Raw genomic sequence first — 26,717 nt, forward strand, 5'->3', positions numbered from 1 at the left:
CCAATCCCAAGACCCTGGGACCATGACCTGGGACCTGAGCCAAAGGCAAATGTTTAACTGATTGAGCCACCCAGGTGCCCTGCCCCCCTTTGCTTTAATTTGACTACCACAGTGTCTGAATCTGGGCAAGTCACTTTATTTCTCTGAATCACTTAGCCGCTCAGTCTCAGGCTCTTTGGCTGTTACGTGGAAATAGCCACAGTACCTTTCTACTGAGAGCAACTGGGAGAATTGAGCAAGACGACGGATTAACTGCTGCCCAGAGTTGCCTGTTGGAACGACAGTTGCTTTTTCTCTACTTTCACCTTGCTCTTCTCATGTCCTCTTCATCCCATTTCTCTCCTTTTATCATCTTTCCCCACAAAGGAGGGGCCTTCTTTCCTCCTCCCTCCTTCTCCCCATTAGTGCACTGTCCACAGAGAGGGCTGAAGCCCCCAGATACAGACAGGGTTCTTCTTCCCCCACCATCTCAGCTTGAAGGCACTTCCAACTCTTCCCAGCCCTCCTCTGGTTGACAGCCTCTCTGTGGCCCATTTCATAACCTGAGAAAGGCCAGCAGCAGAAGTGTGCCCTAACTGTGGCCATGTGATAAAGAAGGAGGTGGCTACTGGGTCATTATCTGGGCCACAGAAACCCCATCAGCCTCAGAGAACCACCCCCCCCCAGCATGTCTTCCTTAATGAATATCATAAAAATTGACTTCCTGGTAAATGACAATGTTTCGGGAGGTGGAGGAAGTGTGTTGCTTGCCTCGGAAAGGGGAAAACAGGTAAAGAAGGAAATAGGCTCTAACTATCAGTATGGATGAAGATGAGGACACAGGTCAAGGCCAGGAGCACAAATCCCTTCTGAGGAATTAGCACTAAGGAAAGGACATGTCATGTTGCATAGGTGGGCAGTGGGAAGAGGCCCAGGAGTCATAGAGTCTGGATTTGAATATAGTCCCTGTCAGCTACTAGCTGTGTGACCTCGGGCAAGTTGTTCAATCTCTCTCACCCTCTATTTCTTCATCTGTGGAATGGGGTGAGCCTGTAACAGTTCATAAATATAATTTTAAAACCTGGTGAGCAGGGTAGGGCAAGGCAGAAGTTATTTGTAATGTACAGATAGGAAAACCTAGACTCGGAGATGGGCATAAGCCAGGGCTCTATCCCTTATGTCCCCTTGTCTCGCTCAGTTGGCACAGTGACCAAACACACTGTAACATTTACTAACCAGGTACAGCAAACCAGAGGCTGTGCTGGAATACAGGGGAGACAGAGCACAGCAGGGGAGGAGGCTGCAGGAAGAGGCTTCCAGAAGTTGGTGGAGAGGGGAGACTTTAAGACTAGCATTGAGCAGAACTCTTCACCTAACTAACTTCTCATTCTTCAGGACTCGGCTTAAATACAGCCCCTTCATTTCCCTCTGTGCTTCCCTCTGCTATAGCACATGTTACCCAGCATGGTAGAAGTCCACTTGACAAGGAGCTCCCGGAGCAGGGATCATGTCATTCATCTGAGCCCCAGCACTAGCCAGAGGAATAGGTGCTTGGTGAGTGTTGGTTGAACAGATGAATGAAGGAGTTGGGAATGAGCATGGAGGGCGTGCTTGAGAGGATATGTACAGTGCGGGTCATGAGAGCTCAGCTCAACATGCACGAGGACACTGAGGTGAATCAGGAGTTCTTGCCCTCAAGGAGATCCTAGTCTAGTGTGGGAAACAGACACACTGATGACAGCACAGTGATAAATGCTGGAATGGTGAAAAGTGAGGGGATTAGCAGGGCACGAGAGGAGGTACCTAACTGTCCTGGAAGCCAGGGAAGGCTTCTTGGAGAAGGTGATTCCTAAGCAGATATCAGCTAAAGACAGGTGATTGTGAGTGTATGTGTGAGCACATACATGTGTAGCCTACTAGGCAGGGGAAACAGCATGAGCACAGATAATGGGGCAAAGAACAGCAGTTTGCTATCATTAGAGCAGAAAGCCGAAAGTGATGAACGATGAAGCAGTAAGTCTTGTGGAGACTCATGGAGAGCTCGTATGTCATGCCAAGGAGATGTCGTCACTGTCATGTCAAAAGTACCCAAGGTATCAGAGCTCTGATTCAAATAAGCAGCTCATGGCCCTAGCCAGCTCATGGGTCTTTTTTCCTAGCAGAACCACCCCAAATGCACACCCATCCAATTACTGTCAGACTTCTGGAAGGCCCTTCATTGGCAGGCCCAGATGGTAACCTTTTCCTCGGGTTCATTAATAAGGATTCTCAGGAGCTGAGAGCCTAGTGAGGTCAGGAAGATGACAACCAATTAATCAGACTAGCCCTCCATCCTTTCCTCCCTCTAATTGGCTTCAGAACAATATTTCTGCTCTCTTTAATAGGGCCCAATCTTAGATGAATCTGAAATAATCCTTACCACCCCCAAGATCATGTTTACCTGTCCCGTCCAAAGACAGCTGCCAGAGACCCACAGAGTTTGTACACACTGCCTACTTCTGAATTGGACCTCTGAATTCTACTCAAAACCCACGACCAACTGAAGTCATCGCTCCTCATCCTGATGCTGCCCCAGAACATCTCTCTTCCACTTTCATGTTCAAATTCCTTTTCTGTCTCGCTCTGATACCTCCCATCTCTCTCATGTATCAATTTTCAACTCATGCCCTTCTAGTCACTGATGATTTGACAAGGAACTCACTGTGTTCCTTTCTGTCCAGAGTTGTTCTCATGTTCAGAAACTTTGAGTTTCATGTGGACCATTCATCCAACACCCTGAATTTATCATCTCATTTACAGAAACCTTCTCTTCCATTCTGCTCAGCTATGCTTCTGTCTGTATAATTTGAGCTATTTTGACTTGGATTTATATAGCTGGGACTGACAGCTGTCTAATTAATGCAACACCCAGCCTCACTGGCTTAGCACCCAAGAACCTGCATGTCTTGACCTCTACCTACTTCCCCAACCTCATCTTCCTGGCTCACACAATGCTCTAGAGACAATGACACTTCTTCTTTTAAGATTATCTGTTTGTTTGGGTTGCCTGGGTGGCTCAGTTGGTTAAGCAACTGCCTTCAGCTCAGGTCATGATCCTGGAGTCCCGGGATCGAGTGGGATTGAGTCCCATATCAGGCTCCCTGCTTAGCCCTTGCCCTCTGCCTGCCTCCCTGCCTACTTGTAATCTCTTTCTCTCTGTCAAATAAATAAAATCTTAAAAAAAAAAAAGATTATCTGTTTTAGTGAGAGAGAGAGAGCAGGGGGAGGGCAAGAGGGAGAGAGAGAATCCTGAAGCAGACTCACCACTGAGCAGAGAGCCCAACACGGGGCTCGATCCCTGGACCCTGAGATCATGACCTGAGCCAAAACCGAATCAGTCACTTAACCAATTGAGCCACCCAGGCACCTCTTGACACTTTCTTCTTCCTTTTTTTTTTTTTTTAATTTTTTAAATTTCTTTTCAGTGTACCAGAATTCATTGTTTATGCACCATACCCAGTGCTCCACGCAATATGTGCCCTCCATAGTACCTACCACCAGGCTCACCCACCTTCCCACCCCCCGCCGACACTGTCTTATTTGGTGTCATTGCTCATGTTATTACTCTCCAGCTCCTATTCCCGATCACCTTCATTCTTCACCTGTGGAATCACTGATTGCAAAGAGCCTTCCTTTTCTCTTCCTACCCCACCTCTGCCATTCAGAACATATAATGTACCTTTCCACTGTACTCTCATGGCACCTTACACAGTCGTTTCAGTCAGATTCCAACAGGAAAATGGGAATTATTCTTAACATGTAAACCAGAGGGAATTGGTTATACAGGTGATAGAAGAACAAAGAGGCAGACAGAATAGTGAGGAAACCAGAGCTCATCAACTGCAAACAAACTAATAAATCCATTACTACGGCCAAAAGAAGCTGGAACCATGGCCAGAGAAGAGCAACCGCCTCTACTTGAGGAAGGAGGAGTGGGAATATACAGGTGCCCCTTTGGCCTTGCCAGTGTCTCTCCTTGGCTTAATCCAGACAGAAGCCACTGTCACAGGAGCCTGGGAAACCAGCCTGCAAATGTCAAACCCGGGGCAAGGGACGGGCATGTTTGCAGGAGAGAGAAAAGAGTGAAGAATGACAGCACACAGGCTAAGGACTGGCAAAGCCATCTACCCAAAGGATGTTGAAATTCTCTCTCTATTATTTTGTTCCCCTAGTCAATGAATATATTATTTTAAAATATTTTATTTATTTATTTATTTGTAAGATTTTATTTATTTGACAGAGAGAGAAGGAACACAAGCAGGGGGAGTAGGAGAGGGTAAAGGAGCTTCCTGTGGAGTAGGGAACCCGACATGGGGCTCTATCCCAGGACCCTGGAATCATGACCTGAGTCAAAGGCAGACACTTAACTACTGAGCCACCCAGGCATCCCTATTTATTTATTTTGAAGATTTCATTTATTTATCTAGAGCATGGGGGAGGGGGAGAGGAAGAGAATCTCAAGCAGACTCACCACCAAGCACAGAGCCCAATATAGGGCTGGATCTCATGACCCTGAGATCATGACCTGAGCCAAAACCAAGAGTCAGACACTTAACTGACTGTACCACCGAGGTATCCTACCAATGAGCATCTTAAGGGCAGGTAACCCTGTGTTCCCTGGGTCCATCATGTGTTAGGTGATTGTGGCAGATCATTCCCTTGCCTTCCTCTAGAGGATCTGGCTCCCCTTCCCACTGGCAAATGGCTTGCAGAGCCTACTTGGGGGAGGAATATATCCCTGTTCCACTGACATTAGATTTGGTCATCTGACTTGCTTTGGCCAATGGATGTGGGCATTCCAAGTCCCAATAGAAGATTTAAGAGCCTTTGTCTAGTTTAGCCACCTCAGATTGGATCCCAGAGTAAGAAGACATATGGAACAGAGTCAGAGCTGACTTGTAGCTAGCATCTGTGAGAAACAAACCTTTATTATCTAAGTTCCTAACTTGAGTTATATATTATCACTAAAGAAATCTCACTAACACTGTGACCAAGGGTAGAAATTTGATGAGAAACCATGGCAAGCTTTTTGGAAAAACACCACTGGATGATGATATAATGGGGACATTAAGATTTTTAGTCCAAGGCCTGAGTTTGAGTACTGGACCTAATACCTGTTACCTGACTCATTTAGAAAAGTTACATAATCTTTCAATGAAAAAATAAAGACACAGAAGTGTGGCACAGCTCATTATGTGCAAGAAAACACGAGTGTGGACTCAGCTTCTTCATCAGTATAATGGAGCGGATGATAATGGCATCTTCCAGGCTAGAAGTAAGAGTGAGGATCATAGAAAATTGTCGTGAAAACACCTTGTAAACTATAGTCACTGCACCAAAGTTAGTTATTATCAATGTCAGTTGGGTCTTTGATTCTCTGTAACCAGGGTCAGTGATGCAGGTTTCAATTGTTCATTCCAATCCAGAAAAAAACCCCAAAACACCAAATGAAAAAACACCACAACATCTAACAGGCACCTAAAATAAGCAAGCAGTGTATAAGGGTCTGTGGAGTCTGAGTGATAAGTAGGAATTATGGGAACTGAAATCATGGACTCAAAGAGAAATAGAGCCAAATGTACTTTCCCATTCAATGAATCCAAATCCCATTTTTCAGATGGCCAAACTAAGACCCAGGGACAGGAAACATGATGCTCAAGGTCACATAATAAACTAGTGGCAGAAAAAGGATAAAACCCTCAGCCTCCTAAGTCCTAACCCTCAGCCTCCTAATTCCACTATACTTTGTGGGAGTGACTGTATGTGTGTGTTCCAAAACCACATTGTAAATGAGTCTCTCCTTCCCTTATAGGCAGAAGTGCATTTCTCTTTTACTATCCTTTGAGTTTTGGCTAGACCCATTTGCATTCAGATTTAGGGAAGGGACAAGAAGTCCCTTTCTGAGGATCGCAGGAGGGCAGAGGCCCTAAAATGCCATGTTTCTTAAAACAGGAGTCCCTGGGGTACCTGGGTGGCTCAGTCATTAGGCATCTACCTTTGGCTCAGGTCATGATCCCAGGATCCTGGGATGGAGCCCCACATCGGCTCCCTACCAGACAGGAAGCCTGCATCTCCCTCTCCCAATCCCCCTGCTTGTGTTCCCTCTCTAGCTGTGCCTCTCTCTGTCAAATAAAATAAAATCTTAAAAAAAAAAAAAAAAAAAGAACAGGAGTTCCTGAAACTCCTGCACTTTCCCAAAGATCCACTTGCCTCAATGACTCCATGGTCTCACCCATATACCAGGAACTTTGAGGATATTGATGACTGCTGCTACTCACAGCTTTAATAAAAGCTAGCTGCTGGCCGTATCACTAGTCTTGGCCTAGTGAGCTGAGAAAAACTAAAGGAAAGGGAGTCCTGAAGAGGAATCCCATAAAGCAGAAGAGAAGCACTACTATGGTGGCCAGCACACCACTGAAACTTACTTAATTGTTGGAACAGCAGAGGGATAGGATGGATGTGGGGATGAGGAAGGCTGAGCGCCCTCCCTCACTGTTCCCGGATCTGATCACATCCTTGCAAGTCTTAACGTGGTCCACAAGATCCTTCAAGACCTGGCTCCTGCCTGCCTCTCTACTCTCCTCTCATACTACTCTCCCCTTGATTGTCTAGTCCCTGTGGCATGGGCTTCTTTCAGTATCATGAGTGCTTCAAGCTCTACCCCACATTAGGACTATTCTTGATCTGGAATATGGCCCTCTGCCTCCCCCCACACACCCACCCACACACACACTCACACCCACTCTGCCTAGCTAACTTCTTCTCATCTTTTAGTTCTCAGCTTCAGTGTTACTTTCTCAGAAGATCTTGTGTCTCTAAAATTAGGTTTCTCTTTTCTCACTTTCTTCACAGCACTTGTAACTTATGTTACTTTTATCTGCCCACCATTCCTTCCTTTAGGGAATCACTATTTTAAAGAGTTGTGGTGGCACTACAGGTTATCATACCCGCCTCCCCCGCCACTGGGACAGGCATTGACTCACGGGTGGCCAATCACAGTCTTCCCTGACATTGCTATATGGCGGCTGGGACACAGAAGGCATTTTTTTGAAGGAGTTGGGAAGATAATCTGGAGCTGCCATCATCCATCTTACTCCTCATAGAGTTTGGAGAAGGAAGGAGGCTGAAGGGATTAGCAAAGTTGAGAAATGGAACGTGCAATTGAATCCTAGATCTAGTGGACTTTCCAGCTATAAGAGCTAATAAATTCTATTTTAAAAACAGTAGTTTAAATCTATTTTAATCTATTTTATTTTTTTAAATTTTATATATATATTTTATTTATTTATTTTTTATTTATTTTCAGCATAACAGTATTCATTATTTTTGCACCACACCCAGTGCTCCATGCAATCTGTGCCCTCTATAATATCCACCACCTCCCATCCCCTACCCCTTCAAAACCCTCAGATTGTTTTTCAGAGTCCATAGTCTCTCATGGTTCACCTCCCCTCCAATTTCCCCCAACTCCCTTCTCCTCTCTATCTCCCCATGTCCTCCATGCTATATTTTAATCTATTTTAAATCTCTTTTAAAAACAGATTTGGGATTCTATCACTCGCCATAACAAGAGTCCTACCTCATGCAGAACTTAATACAATTTCTAACAGTTTTATTGAGATAATTCACACACCATTCAGTTTGTCTCTTTAAAACATGTTAAATTATATATTTGTATAATTATTTGTTTATTGTCCCTTATCCATTAGTTCCATGATAATAAATACAATAGCTGTTCTGTTCACTATTATAACCCAAGTACCAAGACAGAGCCCAGCTTAGACTAAGTGCTCCGTGAATAAGTGAAAAAAATGGATGAATGAATGAATATCTAACCTATTCTGGGTACTTAGGATAATGAACCAAATGAGACATAACCTTGTTGCTCTTGAGGTCTAGCAAGAGAGAAAGGTGTCCAAATAGTCAAATACTAGTAAGCAACAGAGGAAAGCTCAGGAAATTGTGTAGGACAGACATGGTTTACTATGACCTGCCCAAATCTGACCTATTGATTAAGGCCTTCTTTAAGTGCCTCCCTAAACTCAAGAATTACTCTGACTTCATCTATGTTCCTACATAAATTTGATAGATCTAAACTGACTCTACTACTTCTTAATTGCATAAACTTGAGAAAATTATTTAAGCCCTCTGAACTTCATTTTTCAGAGTATTGGACATACCCTAGAGTACCTACTTGGAAAGGTTATAGGGAGAACTAAATGAAATAATTAATACACAGCATCTCATAGAATGCCTGGATCAATGTCACCTACTATCATAGTTACTATACAGTGAGGTTAAGTAGTTAGGAGCACAGGCTATGGAGGCAGACTTCTGCTTGGGTTCAAATTCTGACTCTACCTGTTAGTAGCTGTGTGACTTTAAGCAAGTTACTCAATTTCTCTGTGCCTCAGTTTTCTCATCTGTTTAAAAAAAAAAAAACAATTTACAGATAAGAGAAATATGTATGTCAGAGGGCTCTAGTGGAATTAAATTAAATGAATATTACTTTAAAACACTTAGAATAGTGTCTGGCACAAGGTAAGCACCTAATAAATATTTAACCAGCTCACTTGTTAAAAATCTTAGTCATGAGGGCCTGGCATGCCAATTATTATTTTTTTCCAAATATAAAACTAACTCACCTTTTAGAACTTAGTCTTGTTTAGTTCTAAGGATTGACATGCTGATTACATATCCTTGTTTCTAATACATCAAAGTATATACATAAAATCAGCTTGCACCCTTCGAATGGCATAAGTCTCTTTGGGAAAGGCTACTCTTGACTAACACTGTCAATGATTTACAGTTCCCTGAACACACAGTGCTGGTCCTTTCCTTTACCAGTTTATTCCCCTGAAATATCCTTGCTTCTTCTCTTCCTTACTTGGCTGTTCCATATGTCTTCAAGATTCAGCTTGGCATCATGTTCTCTGGTCCCCCTGAGTTAGGCGTCTCTCTGTGCTCCCCCACAACCCCCAGCACATCCCTCTATCACAACACTGATCACATGGGGTATCACTGTTTCTGTCCTTCAGACAGGGGAGTTGTGTGTCCTATTCCACTACACAGGACCTGGCATACAGTAGGCACTCAGGAAGTCTTAATTGGATTGAAATAAAATGAAGTAGCCAAATACTTAACATAATGAAGTTTAATCAAAACATATTTTTGCAGCGTCTACTCAGTGCCAGGTCATCAAAATAGGCACTGTTGGCACAAAAATAAACTAGACTCATTTCCCGTCTTCATGGAACTTTAGGGGAGATGGACAAGTAAACAAGTGCACCCAAGTGTGATAAGGACTGGGTCTGCTGTGTGGGAGGCGGGGGCATGAAGGAAAGAGCTCTGGGGGCCAGGAGAGGCTTCACAGAAATGTGAAGCTTGAGCTGTTTTGAAAAGTGAGTGGAGGTTTACCGGCTAGATGAGGGTACAGGGTGGGAAGTAGAAAAGAGAATTCTAAACAGATGGGGTGTAGCCACTCCAGGAAAAAGTGCTGGAGTCTCCCTGGGGACAGCAGGTTGAAGGCACAAGTAATAGTCTAAGATCACCCAAATGTTTGGTTCACTGTTTGAACCAGGGGGACAGGCACAGGCACTTTCTGGATGCTGTGAACTTCTGTGATGGGGTAAGAACAGCAAGATCCCAGATAAGCCAACCTCCCTCTTTATTAAACACCTACAGTTTGCTGATTTCTATTTCAGGCCACCCTGGGGAGCAGGGGAGGGAAGAAAGAAGTATAAGACACTCTCCCACGCATGTACTCATAATACGTGTGATACAAATACCGCACACAACTCACATTTGTATATTATACAGTTTGCCCACCTACAAGCCAAAGTATCTATACATCAGAGACCATCAGAGAAAACAATTTTAAACTCCCTACTCCTCAACATTTACAAGACCTAAGTTATAAGACATATTTAGGGAGACTGGCTAAAAGTTAAGCAATAGAGCCTTTCTCTCAGGGGAAGTTTTCTCCGAGGTGACCCTACACTGAACCCCAACATAGAAAAAAAAGAAAACAAAATGAAACAAAACAGGGAAGCCTGAGTGGCTCCGTCGGCTAAACATTTGCCTTGGGCTTAGGTCATGATCCCACAGACCTGAGATCAAGTTCCGTATCGGGCTCCTTCCTAAGTGGGGAGCCAGCTTCTCCCTCTGCTGGCTGTTCCCCCTGCTTGTGCAGTCTCTTTCTCTCTCTGGCAAGGCAAGGCAGGGCGCTGCTCTTTGAAGCAAGTATTGGTAGGAATTCTGCTGTCAGGCCACCAAGACACATCTGAGACACCTGTTGTCTCAGGGAAGCACAGAGATAAAGGTGCTTGAACCTTGGAAAATGCCAGCACATCATGAGCTGTGCACTTAAACCACACGGTTTCATCCTTTCATACAATTATTTTTGTTGTGAATTATGTTTTGGTAAAGAAACCTCAGTTTACATTGAGAGGAATTCTAAGACGTAATGTTGTGATTATTATAAGGACGTTTGATATTAAGGACATGGTCACATCCAGCATATAGAGCTTGCTCTACAGCTGCCAATGAAAAGAAGTGCTTCTCAGGAAAATGGGTTTGTTTTTATTTTAAAGACCATCTCGAGACTGTGTACTTGATTATGTTTCTTGCCTTGCATGGCTGGTAGGAAGCTCAAAGCCAACATTTTGGCCCAACTCTCATGCATGTCAGGGAACTTAAAACATACATATTTATCTCACCCCTGGCTTCCTCTTTTTTTCTCCGACCTTTGTTTTCCCTTTACTCCAATTTTCTTATTTCTTTATTGATGTATTATGATGATTTTTATAAGACACCTCAGAGCCTTTGTGGAAAGAACTAGTGAATAAAAGAGTTCATAAATTTAAATTTTGGGGTGCCTGGGTGGCTCAGTGGGTTAAGCCTCTGCTTTTGGCTCAGGTCATGATCCCAGGGTCCTGGGATGGAGCCCTGCATCGGGCTCTCTGCTCAGCCGGGAGCCTGCTTCCTCCTCTCTCCCTGCCTACTGCTCTGCTACTTGTGATTTCTCTGGCTGTCAAACAAATAAATAAAATGTTTTTTTAAAAATTTAACTTTTACTTAGTAATTCAATGTAATAAAATATACACATCATAAATAACAAATTACCTAAAACTCACTAGCACAAAGCTTACATGCACATTGCACAAACATAAAACAATATACACAGAGCACACATGCACAATCACAACACACCCTTCATGTTACATTCCCATGTAAACATGCACACATACACACATGTTGTGCCCATACCAAGCTGCTCGGCAAGGAGCCGGCCCTTCTCAGTGGGAACAACCCTCTCTTCCTCCATGTCACACTTGTTCCCAACCAGGATAACCTGTGCATTGTCCCAGGAGTAGGTCTTGATCTGAGTAGCCCTAAAAAGAGACAGAGAGAGGACAGTGTTAATGATATTCTGTTATGCTAGCAAGGACCCTGCAAAACTCAAAGACGTGGTTTCCCTTCTGGGGCTAGCTACACCCAAGCTGTATCAATGAACTCAGCTGAGGACAGATGGACACCTGCCCCAGCTCTGCCTGCAAACCTCAACCCAGATCCTAGAAGCCTTCCTCTAATACATCTGTCCATCCCTCTCCTCAATGGACAGAGAGCTCTTTTTGAAACACCTATCTTTTTAATTTTTAAAAAAGATTTTATTTATTTATTTATCAGAGATAGAAAGAGAGAGAGCATAAGCAGGGGGAGTGGCAGAGGGAGAAGCAGGCTTCCCACTGAGCAAGGAGCCTGATGTGGGACTTGATCTCAAGACCCTGGGATCATAACCTGAGTCGAAGGCAAAAGCTTAACCGACTGAGCCCCCCAGCCATCACTAAAACATCTGACTGACCACGATAAGTCCTTTCTGAAAAGGACTCTCCGATGGCCCCCTGACTAGCTGTGTGATGAAGTCTAGAACCCTCAGGTGTTGACCATTCACATCCTGTCTCTCTAGCTTCATCCCACTTCCTCCTACTTCTCACTATCCCAAAATGCTCTTCCATGGCTTGTGCCTTTACCTATACTGGGAGTCCCTTCCCCACACTAACTCATCCCCCAGGGCCCAGGGCTAGTCTCATAATTCCTTGGGGGAAGCCTTCCCAGGCTTTCTCAGGCCCAGCTAGCCTCTCCCTGATCCCCTGTGACTTACAAACATTCACTGAGGCCTCAGATGGTGATTCTTTGTGGAAACCAAAACGTCAGCAGTGATTTCCTTCACATAGAATGGTTATGAAACTTTTTAAAAATGCTTTTCTGGGGGCTCCTGGGTGTCTCAGTCATTAAGCATCTGCCTTCAGCTCAGGTCATGATCCCAGGGTCCGAGGATCAAGCCCTAAGTTGGGCTCCCTGCTTAGCGGGAAGCCTACTTCTCCCTCTCCTACTCCCCCTGCTTGTGTTCCTTCTCTCACTGTGTCTCTCTCTCTGTCAAATAAATAAAATGTTTAAAACAACAACAACAAAAAACTTTTCTGTAGGGGCGCCTGGGTCGCTCAGTTGGTTAGGCAACCGACTCTAGATTTTGGCTCAGGTCATGATCTCGGGTCATGGGATTGAGCCTAGAGTCAGACTCCAGCTCAGTGCAGAGTCTGCTTGTCTCTCTCCCACTGCTCCTCCCCCTCCCTGTTTGCTTGCTCTCTCTCTCTCTTAAATAAATAAAATCTTTACAAAACATTTTTCTGTATTTTTCAAAATTTTGAAAATGAGCATATGCTACTTATATAATGAGAAACAAAATTTTAATATAATGAATAAAATAGGAACCTTGTATTGTGGATACATCTATTTGTGGGGATAGGACTCTCTCTAATTACCCTATCAAATAGGAATGATTACTTCTCCTTTTGGTCCCCTGTACCTTTACCATGGCACCTGTTACATTTGGCTGGATTTATAAGTCCCTCCTTGAAGGTAAGGATAGTCTCATTCATCTCTGGAGTGCCAGTCCTCAGCACAGAGCAGAGAAGGTGTCAGCAAGTGTCTGATGAACGGATAAGCCAGCTAATGGTTAATCCCAAAGCAGATCTTAAATGTGGCCCTGTCACTCTAACTCAAGCCTAACTGCAACATGGACCTATTAATGACTCTGCTCCTAAAGCTGATCCCTCACTAATCTTCTCTTTCTTTAAGGGTGAGAAGCCATTCCTTCAAGGTACAGAATTCACTCAGCCACATTTGTTGTGGGCTGACAAAGCACCAGATTCTGTGCTGAGCACTGGAGCTTAGACGGCTAGTCTCGGGCCACGTTGCCAGGAGCAAAACTGAAAGGCCAGAGCTTGGGAGGAAGAGACACTCAATCTTCGGCCTCAAGGCAGATAACTGGAGCCAAGTCTCCATGTCTCCCCAAACTACTCTTCCTGTCCTCTTCCTCCCTCCTCCCACCCCCATTCACTCCCAGCTCCCAGATTAGCAACTCAGGTTATTCTTGGAGAAATCGTCACCAGGTGTTAAAATCACTGTGTTCCTGAGACAGAAGGAACAGGGACTGACAGTGAACGGGAAGAAGGTCAAGGCTGACAGGGAATGAGCAGCGTGGAGACACTTAAAGAAAGAGCTCATCCATGATAGGAGATGGGGGGAAAGACAGAAGGAGGGAAAGAGGAGAAGGGGAGGCAGATCATGACTGAAGAGAGGAGAGGGAATAAAAAGGGGGGAAAGGAAAAGGGAAGAGAAAAAAGGAGTAAAGAGGAAAGAGAGGAAGGAAAGGAGAAAAAGAAGATAGGGGGTACTTGTTAGAAAGGAAGAGAGAGAAAGGAGGAAGGGGAAGGTGACCACTAGGCTGAGAAGGAGAACACAGATCACTGTGAATGACAGACATGTGGACTACACCCTGGACAATCGGCAAAGCCACTCTCAGCTCAAGCCTGCAACGCACCAACAGTACTTCACAGATCATGGCAACTGTTTTGTCAGAGAAGGGAAGTCCTCAAAGGGTAGCTATTATGCTAAGGGGAGCAGGAGGTAAGCATAGCCCTGGCCAGCACTGCTGCTGTATGCCTGGCCTGTTCAGCCTCTCTGATTCTGAAGAAGACCCATGGCACAGATGTTCCACCTCCTCCCATCCTCATCCTTTGCTCTGGGCAAGGCTCCTGGCCCTCCCTCTTACCTATCCTTTCCTTCAGCTCCCTTCTCCCTGTGAGTTATGCTCCAGGAAGGAATTTGTACATTACTCAGAGGTTGTACCTTTGGAGCTAATTTCCATGGTATACTGAATCTTTATAAACTTGGACTGGATGTACTCTTGACCCCCAGCCTAGGGATAAATTTTATGGGGAAGTCATATGTGGATTCATTCACTACTGTGACCAGAATGATTTTCCCAAAACATTAATGTGAACCTGCTGGTTCCCTGTTCAAATGTCATCAGCTAGGAGATAAACTCCTAACTCCTTACCCCAGGACTCAAAATTCTTCAGGACCTCTGGTCTTCCACTTCCACCCCTCACTTACCTCTGGTCTTTGCACATCTGCATTCTTTTCCTGAAATGTTCTTATCTATTCACCCCCTGGCTAAGTCTTACAAAGTCTTACATCTTACAAAATGTAGCATCTGAGTCAACAACTCTAGGATGTCTTCCCTGCTAACCAAGCTGGGTCAGAGCCCTCTACTGGGTTCCCACAACCCTGGTGCGTGTCTCCGTTACTGCACATCATGATATTCTCACTGCTTACTTGGTGCTCTGTCCTCTCGTCTCATCTACATGCTCCTTGAAAGCAGGAGCCATGTCTGATTCTTCTAGATTTCCCTAGCATATAACACAAGGCCTAGCACACATTAGATTTTTCTAGACAGTTTGATGAATAATGAATGAGTGAGGTGAATGAATGAATGAGATGAATGAATGAATCTCATACCAATCTTGGACAGCATTGAAGGATTCCTCATTGGTAATGTCATACATCAGAATGAAGCCCATGGCCCCACGGTAATAGGCTGTGGTGATGGTCCGGTATCGCTCTTGTCCAGCGGTGTCCTGCGTAGGAAAAAGAGTTAGCCTCCTAGAAAGTCTACTTTTGTTCCTAAAAAGTCCTCAGAATAATTAAAAAATAACCCAAGGTATATTTAAGGAGCACCTATTGTGTGTCTTGTATTGTACTTGGTGGGTAGAATAAAATGTTTTTTAAAAACCTCATAAAAATTGGGGCATCTGGGTGGCACAGTAAGTTAAGCATTTGCCTTCAGCTCAGGTGATGATCTCAGAGTCCTGGGATTGAGCCCCACATCGGGCTCTCTGCTCAGCTTTTCCTTTTCCTCCTGTTCCTCCTCCCCCCCCCCACTGCCATGCTCTCACTCTCTCAAATAAATAAAAATCTTCAAAAAATAAATAAAACCTCATAAAATTTAATAAGAAAATAATTGAGGGGCACCTGGTTGGCTCAGTCAGTAGGGCAGACAACTCTTGATCTCAGGGGGTCATGAGCTGGAGCCCCATGTTGAGGGCAGCGTTTACAGGAAGGAAGAAAGGAAGGAAAGAAGGAAGGGAAGGAGGGAAAATAATTGAAATTTCAACAGAAAAAAGGGCAAGAGGAATAAACAATTCAAAGGAGAAGAGACCAGTGAATAATTATTATATTAAAAGATTTGAACTATTTTTTCCTAAGATTTCATTCATTCATTTGACAGAGAGAGGGAGCAGCAAGCAGTAGGAGAGGGAGAAACAGGCTGGTGGAGCAGAGAGCCCGATGCGGGGCTCTATCCCAGGACCCTGGGATCATGTCCTGAGCCGAAGACAGACACTTAACAAATGAACCACCAGGTACCCCAGATTTGAACTATTTTAAATTATAATCCCCATTATAGATGAGGATATAGTGAGATGTACAACCTCACACCTTGCTCATGGAAACTTGGTTGAGTCTTTCTGAAAATCAATTTGGAAGTATCAAGATCATTAAAAATATTTGCACCTTTAAAAAAAAAGATTTTATTCATTTATGACAGAAAGAGAGAGTGAGAGAGGGAACACAAGTAGGGGGAGCTGGAGAGGGAGAAGCATGCTCCCCACTGAGCAAGGAGCCTGATGTGGAACTCGATCCTAGGATGCCGGGATCATGACCTGAGATGAAGGCAGATGCCTAATGACTGCCATCAAGGCTCCCCAATATTTGCACTCTTGACCCAGAAATTTTCCTCCTCAAAACTTTTGCTACAAAATTAGAAAATCAGACCTATGTACAAAAATATTTGTTGGGACATGCAGCAGTGCTTGTATATGTGATATAGTATCACTTTTCTAACTATAGATGTAGAAAAGAAAAGTGGAAAAAAGCATATCAAAAGATTAATAGTTATTATCTCTGTATAAGAGTCAAGAATTACAGGGATTTTAATTTTTTTTCATGCCCTTTTATTTTATCTACAATAAGCACATGTTGCTCTTATTTAAGGAGAAATAAATATTTTGCTTAAAAAATAACCAACACAATTCTTTATTTCAAGCAGATCACAGCCCAGTTGGCAAGACAGAGGTGTAAGCAAGCAAGCAAAAACAAGACCAACAGTGTGGCGTCACTGGAGCACATTGGGATGCTTCACAAACGTCCACACAGCCCTTATGTGAGGGACCAGCCAATCATCTCTGTTTCATTACAATTTCAGAATGCATGATCCTTGAGCATGTATAAAACATTTCCTCATATATTAGCTTATTTAAATTTTATAAAATCCCTGTGATGTAGGTATTATTAGCATTTATATTTTATAGCTGAGAATACAAAAATGCAGCCAGGGCATGTGACTTTCCCAAGGTCACAAAGTTGGTGACACAAACTATGCCTTAAATCCAGGACTTCTGATTCCAGATCCAAAGCACATACCACTAAACCTTAATCAAAGAAGGATGTATGCACAAATATTTTCTGAACACAATCTACAATGATAATAAAAACAAATAAAGGAACAATAATAACTACACCATGTCATTATTTGTACATATGTTGCACCTGTTATCCACATACTCAGAAACACTCTGTAGGTTACTCCATTTTACTCCAGATGAGGAAACTGAGGCTTAGACAGATCACCACTATCAAAACTGCAATTCAAAATAAGTCTATGTGGCTTCCCTATGACCCTGCAATTGCACTACTGGGTATTTACCCCCAAAGATACAGATGTAGTGGAAAGAAGGGCCACCTGTACCCAGTGTTCATAGTAGCAATGGCCACAGTCGCCAAACTGTGGGAAGAACCAAGAGGCCCTTCAATGGACAAATGGATAAGGAAGATGTGGTCCATATACACTATGAGTATTATGCCTCCATCAGAAAGGATGAATACCCAACTTTTGTAGCAACATGGAGGGGACTGCAAGAGATTATGCTGAGTGAAATAAGTCAAGCAGAGAAAGTCAATTATCATATGGTTTCACTTATTTGTGGAGCATAACAAATAACATGGAGGACATAGGGAGATGGAGAGGCAAAGGGAGTTGAGGGAAATTGGAGGAAGAGACGAACCATGAGAGACTGTGGACTCTGAGAAACAAACTGAGGGTTTTGGAGGGGAGAGGGGTGGGGGATGGGTGAGCCTGGTGGTGGATATTATCGAGGGCATGTATTGCATGGAGCACTGGGTGTGGTGTATAAACAATGAATTCTGGAATACTAAAAATAAATAAATAAATAAATTTAAAACAACAACAACAACAAAAAAAAAAAACCACAAAATAAGTCTATATGACTCCTACACTCATTACAATTATATTATGAATTTATACTATGAATATGTAATTCATAGCCATGAACCATACTTTGTGTGATCTAAAAATGGAACAAGCACTATGCCTGCCCTCAAAGAGCCTCAGTAAAAGAGCAGAGGTAGCTAAGACATACACTGATAGACTGATAATAAGAAGTATGTGGTAATATGTCTTGAGTTCCAGATAATCAGTATAAAGAAAACATGTCACACAAATCAGGTAAGGTAGAAACATGGTGATTTTGAGTAATTATAGAAGATGTCAAAGTAGAGATAGTATATCTGTTAGGATATACTGAGTTACTCAGTAACAAAGCAATGCCTAAATCTCAGAAGCTTAAACAAGGTTTTATTTTTTACTATTACTACATATCCATTAAGAGCTGGGTGCTCTGCTTTTTGTCTTCCTATTCCAAGATAAAGACCAACAGATCAGCTACCAGAGGGAAAAAGTGTGAGTCATGTGCTGGCTCTTAAAACTTCTTCCACTTCTCCCATTTCACTAGCCAAAGCAAGTCATACACCCACATCCAAGAAAATGCAATCTTTCAATATGCCCAGGAGGAGAATCATAAATGTGGCAGACAGCGTAGCTCCCACTAATGGAATCTGTACCAAGTCCAGAAACACTGGTCTGAAGATGTGCTTATCTGACAATAGTAGGAGGACAACATGGATTTCTTTCTAAAGAAGAATTTTCCAAGCAGAGAAGTGAAGGAAAGTATTATGGTAGAAGGAAAAGTTTTTGCCATTGAGTTACTCCAAAAGAAATAAAGGAATGATAGGAAATGGGAAATGGGTAAGTGCTAAAACTAGAAAGAGCTTTAAAGGCTGTGCTATGGGGTTTGGATTTTATCCTTTTTTTTAGGCTCCATGCCCAGCATAGAGGCCAACATGGGGCTCCAACTCATGACCCCAATATCAAGGCCTGAGCTGAGATCAAGAGTCAGACACTCAACCAACTGAACCACTCAGGAACCTCTGGACTTTATCTTTTAAAATGAAAGATTTTGAGGCAGGGAATTAACATAACTAGATCTTAACTTTATTTAGAAAGATCACTCTGGCTGTGATACAGAGAATGGACTGGAAGAAGAGATGGAAAGCAGGAATGCTAGTTAGAAGATCTTTGCAGTGGTTCCAATGGGTCCCAGTAAGCATTTGAAATAGAGGGGTAGCAGTGAGAATGAAGTAGAAACAGATCCAAGAGGTGTTTAAGAGGTGAGCTATAGGACATGGTGATGGATTAGAGGTGAAGAGATGAGAAATTAAAGATAACAGTTATGTTTCTGGCAGGGCTTATTCTCTCCCTGTTCTCAGCAATTCAGCTCTGGCCCAGACTTGCATAACCTTACTCAGAAAAACTGAATCTGTACTTACTACTCCCACCATTCTTGGGGAGCATATAAATCTCGATCTCCTTTTGTTGAGCATGGTCCTTGGGTATCTTTTTAAAAAAAAAAAAAAAAATTTTATTTACTTATTTGACACAGAGAGAGAGAGAGAGAGAGAGATCACAAGTAGGCAGAGAGGCAGGCAGAGAGAGAGGAAGAAGCAGGCTCCCTGCTGAGCAGGGAGCCCCATGTGGGGCTCAATCTCAGGACCCCGAGATCATGACCTGAGCCAAAGGCAGAGGCTTAACCCACTGAGCCACCCAGGCACCCCTGGTCCTTGGGTATCTTACTCTTCCTCTCAAGTGGCTTATCAGAGTATTCATTCTAACCACATACAGTACTTCTCCCTAAGAGTTCTGGCAAATATAATTTTCTCCATTTCATAACTGAGTATGCAGATGAATTAATTAATGAATGAGTAAAAAGATGGATGAGTGAGTGAACACGTAACCCTGGAAATTTTAGGCACTACTGAGAGAAATCATCAGATTGCCATATCTATGCATAAGTTGTGTGTGTACCTCTGGAACCTGCCAACAGTATTTGATCCACTCCACCCCCACATACCCTTGCTTCAGCTTCCTGAACTCCTTGGAGTCAACACCATAGATGAGACTCCTTCCACCCATCGGCAGGGCAGGCCTCAAATCTTGTCCTATAGGGTCTAGAGTTTATTCAACCATCCCAAGCAGTGATATAGAGGCCCAGGCAGGATTTCTGAGCCGCTGCATGGCTAGCAGGTCTCAACTCTTCTCTCCATCTGTGTTGTAGCATTTCCCTGTGAGAGGTGAGAGTCCCCCACCTCTTGACTAGAGCCTGGCCCTGTGTGCCAACTCTTGACAGGAGAGTCCTGTCACCCAATTGATGTCCAATTAAGCCCCACATTGGGTGTAGAGATTGAAGAAGAGAAGAGAAAAGGAAAGAACAAAGAAAAGAAGCCAAGCTCTGGTATGGAGTAATAAATGAGCTTGGACATGGAACCAGTTCCATCTCCATGCTCCTAGTGCCTAGCATAGGGCTGTACATACAGTAGGGATTCAATCACCACTCGCTAAACACAAAGGCCACATAGTTTTGAGACTGAGTGTGGTCTCTGAAGTTAGACTCCTGGGTGTGAATCCCTATTCGACCACTTACTATGCAGCTATGGTAGGCAGCCTCTAAAATGCCCCCCAAATCACTGTCCCCTGGTATTTATGCTCTAATGTAATCCTCTCCTTAGGCAATTTTCCTTTCTGAGTGGTATTCTCTCCATCTATAAAGAGGGAATAAAAGTGGTATCTACTTATTATGAAGATTAAGAAAGTTATTATATTTAAAATGCTGGGAATGTTTCCTAGTAGATAGTAAGTGCCATAAAAGAATCAGAATTGTTATTTCTGCACTTCCAGAGTTAGCCCTAGGAACAGGGCCAGCTTCCCAGGGTCTGCCCAGCTGGAGTAGATGAGCTTCATGAAATGTGTCACTTCCCACTCATTCAAACCTGCCCAGGGCTGCCTCCAGCCAGAGTCTTCCCTCGGGGAGTAGCAAATGGTCTGATAGAAAGGGATTGGATGAGCATAAAAGTTGAGAAGGGTTTGGTCTGACTCTCAACTCTGCATTCATCAGTTGTGTGATTTTGGAAAGCTTGTTGCTTTTTTTTTTTTTTTTTTAATCTCTCTGAGACTCAGCTTCCTCACACCTAGACTAGAAATAATGATGCCTCCCTTGTAGGCTGTTTGCAATTACAGAAGATTTTTTAAAGTGTCTAGCTCATAACTGCTACTCAAATATGAGAGTACATATCATTTTCATTATTACTTAACTCTTCTAAGCCCTAGTTTTCTCATTTGTAAAGTGGTGATAATAATACCACCCTTGAAGTGCTTGTGTGAGGACTACAGATAATGTATTTGTAGTGCCTGGCAGAAGACCAGGCACACAGTAGGTGTTTAGTAAAGCCCATAGTAGCTCCTGCTACTACTGTTGATATTGTTGTTATGGTTATCTCACTTGAAGAAACACAAGGTTGGAACAACAACAATCCAGCTCTCACTATCCTGTGCTCAATGGAAAGTAGCCCAGAGAATTGCTCCTGAACCTCCCTCTCTCTTTTATTTTTAAAAATCACTTTGACAAACATTGATTCCCCTCCTACTGATGAGAGTCAGAAATAGAACCAAAGAGGAGACAGGAAGGAGGAGAAAGAGGCATGACTCACTGGCTACTTGAGGAAAAAGACCATGTCATCAAAAGCAATCAATTCACTTCTATGAAACAGGCATTCATTGAGCTCTTTCTGTGGGCCAAGCATTACACCAGAGAGTGGACACCAGGGTGAGCAAGCCACTGCCCAGCCTCCAGCAGCCGCACATGGCAGACAGACACACAAGCAAGGGGGAAAGAAGTTAACATCAACTGAACACCTACCATGTGCCAGACATTTTGATAAATGCTTTATATACAGGCTCTCATTATTTACAGTAATAAAATAAAACTGCTAGTTGAACATTGTTATATCCCAGGCACCATGCTAAGCACCTTTCCTATTTTATTTAATCACCAAACAGCCTTGACAAACTCTTATCTCTATTTACAGATGAGAAAAAGTTAAATGACTTGCCTAAGATCCTGCAACCAGTTCATAGCAGACAGAGTCAAACCTGGGGTCTGTCTGATTCCAAAGCCCATTCTCTTCCCAGGATGCCCATCATTTCCCATCGTTTCTCTTATCTGTTGCAGCAGCCTAAAGCAGGATAAGTTTGAGTCTCCATTTTATATATAAATTAGCTGAGGGTCACTGAGGTTAAGTAAACTGCTACTTAGATAGAGTCAGGATTCAAATTCTGTCTTTTGACCACAGCCTGTGCATTTTCAATACAACCTACAGCCCAAACAGAATATTCTTGATCCCTTTATGCCCCCTAAGATAGGACCCAACACACTTTGCAGCATACCATCCCCCCAGATAGGAGGTCCTCTAAGGCTTCCTGGGGCAAATGATCTCCCCTCCATCAGAGGGTAAGGCTGTACCCACAGAGCTTAAATACAATCACATGTGTCTGCCACTCAGGTGCTCAATCAATATTAGTTATCTTCTTTATCTTCCACTGACTCACCAACCCAACACAGACCCTTCATTTCTCTCTAGAGTTTCCTCATGGTCGCCCACACGTGCCACACTCATTTCTGCTCCATATTTCTGTTCATGCTACTCTCCGCCACATCTTCCCTTTCTCAGCTCCTCCACTTGTCTTGACTACCAGATTGTTGAATTCTAAAGCTAAAAGAAAACCTTAAGAGTTTTCAATTTACCCTCTTGCTCAAAATAGGAATTCATTCTACAGCATACTTGTATTGAGTGTTTCTAATGCTGGATGCCCACCACCTTAAAAGGCAGCCATTCCACTGATGGACAGTTCTGTTTATTAGAACATTTCTTCCTTCTGTTGAGCTGAACTCTGTATGTGGTAATTTTTATCCATTGATTTAATTCTGTTCTCTGGAGACACAAAGAATAAATCTAATTTTTCACTCCTGTGGCAGCCTTCCAAATATTTAAATCCTATGTTTGCTTAGCTCTTAGAGGTTATAAAGTTTGTTCTTATTATCTCAGTTAATTCCCAAAGAAATCCTATGAGAGGAAGAACCAAATCCCCTTTCCACAACGGAGGCAACTGAAGCTTGCGGAGGCAAAAGACAGTAAATGATGGAAAGGGACTTAAGTAAAACCAGGTCTTTTGGCTCCAAGGGACTACGGCTCTTTACACAAGGCTACAGCAACTTGCCTCTATGTTGTCTTTGAATCAGGATGTCAGGGCGGCCTAACAAGACTGGGGGAGCTGGAGGGGTGGCAGTTGTGAGCTTGAGGAGGGAGGGGAAGGAAGATGTACTAGCACTGCTATCATCCAATATCTAAAGTGCCTAACAGGTTTCCCTCCTCCGCCTTTCTTTTCTTTCAAATCTTCACTGGCTGTGGCAGTGTTGGCCAGGTCCTGACGATCAAAGGATACTACAACACATACTGGCTTCAAATCTGCTGCAGAAGGTAAACACGCATTGGATGGAATTCTGAGGCCTGAGGGCCTGTTCCCATAGAGCCTTCCTGTGCCTTTTCTTGAGGCAATACTCTTCCTTTGAAGCGCAGCTCAGCTCAGCAGAGAAGCTCCCCTGACCATCCTGGCAAAGTCAAATGCTCCAATTACATGCTGTCCTGGCACCGTGTACTTCTCCTTTGTGGCACTCATCCCCACTGTAATTTTGTATTTATTTGTGTAATTATTGGATTAAAGTCTGTTTCTTCTGCCAAACTGCAAGTGCCACAAGAACAGGATGTCTGGTTCTGCTTACTATTGTGTCTCGGTGCCTGGCACAGCACTAGCACATAAGGTGGGGGAGGTTTCCAATAAATACTTGTGGGAAGGATGAATTTATTGGGTGTCTGCAACATTTTCAATATAGCACACTGAATGTCAGATGGGTCTTTTCTAAAATCCAAATCTCATTATTTCCCTCTTGACCTAAATCTCTTCTCTGGCCTCCCACAGCCCACACCACAGGGTCCAAAATTCCCAGTAGAACACACAGGCCCTTCAAGGAACTAGCTCAGGCTTCCCCTCCAGTTCCTTCCCTCTCTTAGCTCCATTCGACCCATGAGTTCCAGTTTTGCCTAACTACGTGTGGGCTTTTGCAGATTTGCAGATGTTTGCCTGGAATCCCCTTCTCTTTTATAATTTACAAACTCATTCAAAGGTCACATCCTCTCTCAAGCTCTCCCTGACCCTCTCTCCCCTGACAAAATAACTTCCCTCTCCACTCTTTGATGCTTTGGTATTACATCCCTGAACATGTCACATTTAATATAGTTACTGGTTTATTTATCTGTCTCCTTTTTCAGATTATGAACATCTTAAGACCCAATTTTATATTTAGCTAAATACCAGACCCTTGACTATAGCACCTGACACACAGTAGGCTCTTAATAAGAATGCTGAATGAAACTCAAGGGGTGAGCATGAGCTGGATAGGGAAAACTCACTTAGTAACTTCAATACTGGTTAGGTAAGGTCTGTGAGATCGTACAAACCACCTCCTCTTACTGGTCCCTTTCCATGTTATAGACAAAGGGAGAGGCCCAGAGCAGTGACAGAACTTGGAATGTGACACAACTAATAAGAGGTTATTTCTGGAGCCTCCATCCCTGGATACCACCCTGCTGCATACCTTCTTCCCCGGCCAGACTCTTCCCTCCTCCCTCTTCAATTCACTATCTCTGAGCCATGCTGGGAATTAGAAATAACACCACGAAGGCAGGTAAGGAGAGCTTCTGGACTGGTTCTCCCCACACCCCACCCTCTTACCCATAGCTGCCATGCCCCAAGTTCTCTGTATTTTGCAGCAGCAGGGAGCTAAGGCATTATGTCCCATGGAATGGTAGGAAATCAGAGGTAGAGGGCTTTTCGGGGAGGTTCGGTGGTGCCTGGGAGAAGCAGAGGACTGAGGAATGGAAAAAATGATCTCTTGGAGCTAACTTGGTGTTATAACCATCTGTCCTCAACAGTATAAACCACACTGCGGAGCACCTAGAGTTTATAAACATTTTGTTGCATCATCTCACTGGATACTAACAATAACCCTGGATGCAGACTTTTTTTTTTTTAAGATTTTATTTATTTATTTGACAGAGAGAAATCACAAGTAGATGGAGAGGTAGGCAGAGAGAGAGAGAGAGGGAAGCAGGCTCCCTGCCGAGCAGAGAGCCCGATGTGGGACTCGATCCCAGGACCCTGAGATCATGACCTGAGCCGAAGGCAGCGGCTTAACCCACTGAGCCACCCAGGTGCCCTGGATGCAGACTTTTTAGAGCCAAAAGAAATCAATCTTAGCTCATCCTGTCTGATTCCTTTATTTTGCAGGTAGGGAAACTGAGACCTAGAGGTCTTCCCAAGGTCATACAGCTACTTGGCTGGTCTGGGATTCAAATCTATTTGGACTCCACAGGATGTTCTTTCCAGCATACCATATATTATTATCACTACTGGTTTACAGGTGAGAAAATTAAAGTCTAAGGGCATATAGGTGGTAAGTGATGGAGCCTTGATGGTGAAGGGCAGGAAAGAGGTCACTGGAATCCAGGACTGGTGATTATACAGCACTTCCCTGCCTGCTGTAATCCTATCTAACCTTTGAGGTCCAGGTCAAAGGGCATCTACTCCAGAAAGTTCTTTAGGATCCAGCATCGAAATTTGTCATCATTCCTTCTGAGCTTCCACAGAATGTACATGGGACTTTATTTTAGTGACAGCAGAGTGCAGAATATTAGAGCAGAAGCTTCCCTTCCAAGAATAATCAATTCCACAACTATTTATTGAGCCCACACTGTGCCAGTGAAAAAGTTCCATGTAATCCCTGCTCTGGGAATTCTCAGTCTAATGGGAAAGGTATCTCAGATGTGACAAATCCCATGATAGATACATATAGGGTCAACTCCCTCATTTTACAGAAGCCAAGGCCCAGAGAAACAAGTGCCCTGGATTCTTATTTTTGGCATTGGTCTCTTACACAAAACCCTCAAAAACTGAAAACTCAAAATCTCTCAAGGATATAACTATTGCTTTCCATTAAGATATAGGCATGACATTTTACTTCAGGCAGGTAAACTAAAGGTCACAGGACTTCCTTTCATTGTCCCTCAATATATCTAACATGTCTTGGGTATTCAATAAATATTTTCTGAATGAATACATCACAGCACTTGTATTTGCTTCCACTCCCATCTGTATCTCCTCATTTAGACTGTGGTTTAGGGGCTATGTCTTTCATTTCTGTACCTTCAGCAATATCTAAAGCAGGGCCTGGCACCTGGCAGGTATTCAAAAATACTAAATGAACAAAGAAATGAATGAAGGAGAGAAGGGCAGATAATGTGATCTCTCTGTTGCCCTAATTAACAAAGATGACATCTCCAGACACACATTCCTAGTCTTGAAACCCCTCCTTTCCACTGCATCTATGAAACCTTGCTTCACCAGTATGTTAACTTTATCTTCCCCTACTCCTGCTCTATATTCTACATTGGCTCTTTACCCTCCCCCGGGCCCCTCACTTCCAAGTTTCAGATGGAAATTTCCAATTATCTGCTGAACCTCTCCACTTAGTCTGAATGCCTTTGAAATGTACATAGTTGACTATTAATTATGACCTATTTCATTTGTGTCTTCTCTAACTAATAAGCCCTTATCAGTACCCAGCACAGGCCTGGGCACGTAGCAGGTATTTTAAAGATGAATGAACACTGAATGAACCATCATCCATAAAACCAGAGTGCTTTGGCATGGACAAATTTAGCATCAGACTTGCCAACCCATTTCCTCCTTACCCTTTTTGCCTCCAAATTGACATCAGCACCATTAAGAGCATTCTGAGAAGTCTCTCTGGGGAATTCACTTAATTTTTCACTTCCTGTATCTTATAGGTGACTCACCCAATTCCCCTTCAAGACAGGAAGAGGTGGGGGAAGAAGTGAGGTAGGAAGAGGGCTAGCAGGGAAAAAAAGAAGCTTGGAACAAGATTATACTTAATACATTCCCAGGTCACAGCAAGTAAAAGGATATGAGA

At 43.4% G+C, this 26,717-nt stretch overlaps 1 protein-coding gene across 3 annotated transcripts in view; it reads right to left on the minus strand.

The window, feature by feature from the left end:
- Nucleotides 1-26,717, minus strand: part of RAB3B (RAB3B, member RAS oncogene family) — a 76,220-nt gene that overhangs the window by 12,436 nt on the left and 37,067 nt on the right. For all 3 annotated transcript variants that reach the window (XM_082688468.1, XM_082688466.1, XM_082688467.1), the window contains exons 3-4: nucleotides 14,884-15,002; nucleotides 11,287-11,411 (exon numbers count right to left, since the gene is read on the minus strand). In XM_082688468.1, coding sequence (XP_082544594.1) covers nucleotides 11,287-11,411; nucleotides 14,884-15,002 — 244 coding nt within the window. The remainder of the gene's footprint in view (nucleotides 1-11,286; nucleotides 11,412-14,883; nucleotides 15,003-26,717) is intronic.

This window comes from Mustela nivalis (genome assembly GCF_964662115.1).
Source record: "Mustela nivalis genome assembly, chromosome: 10".
Classification (NCBI taxonomy): Eukaryota; Metazoa; Chordata; class Mammalia; order Carnivora; family Mustelidae; genus Mustela; species Mustela nivalis.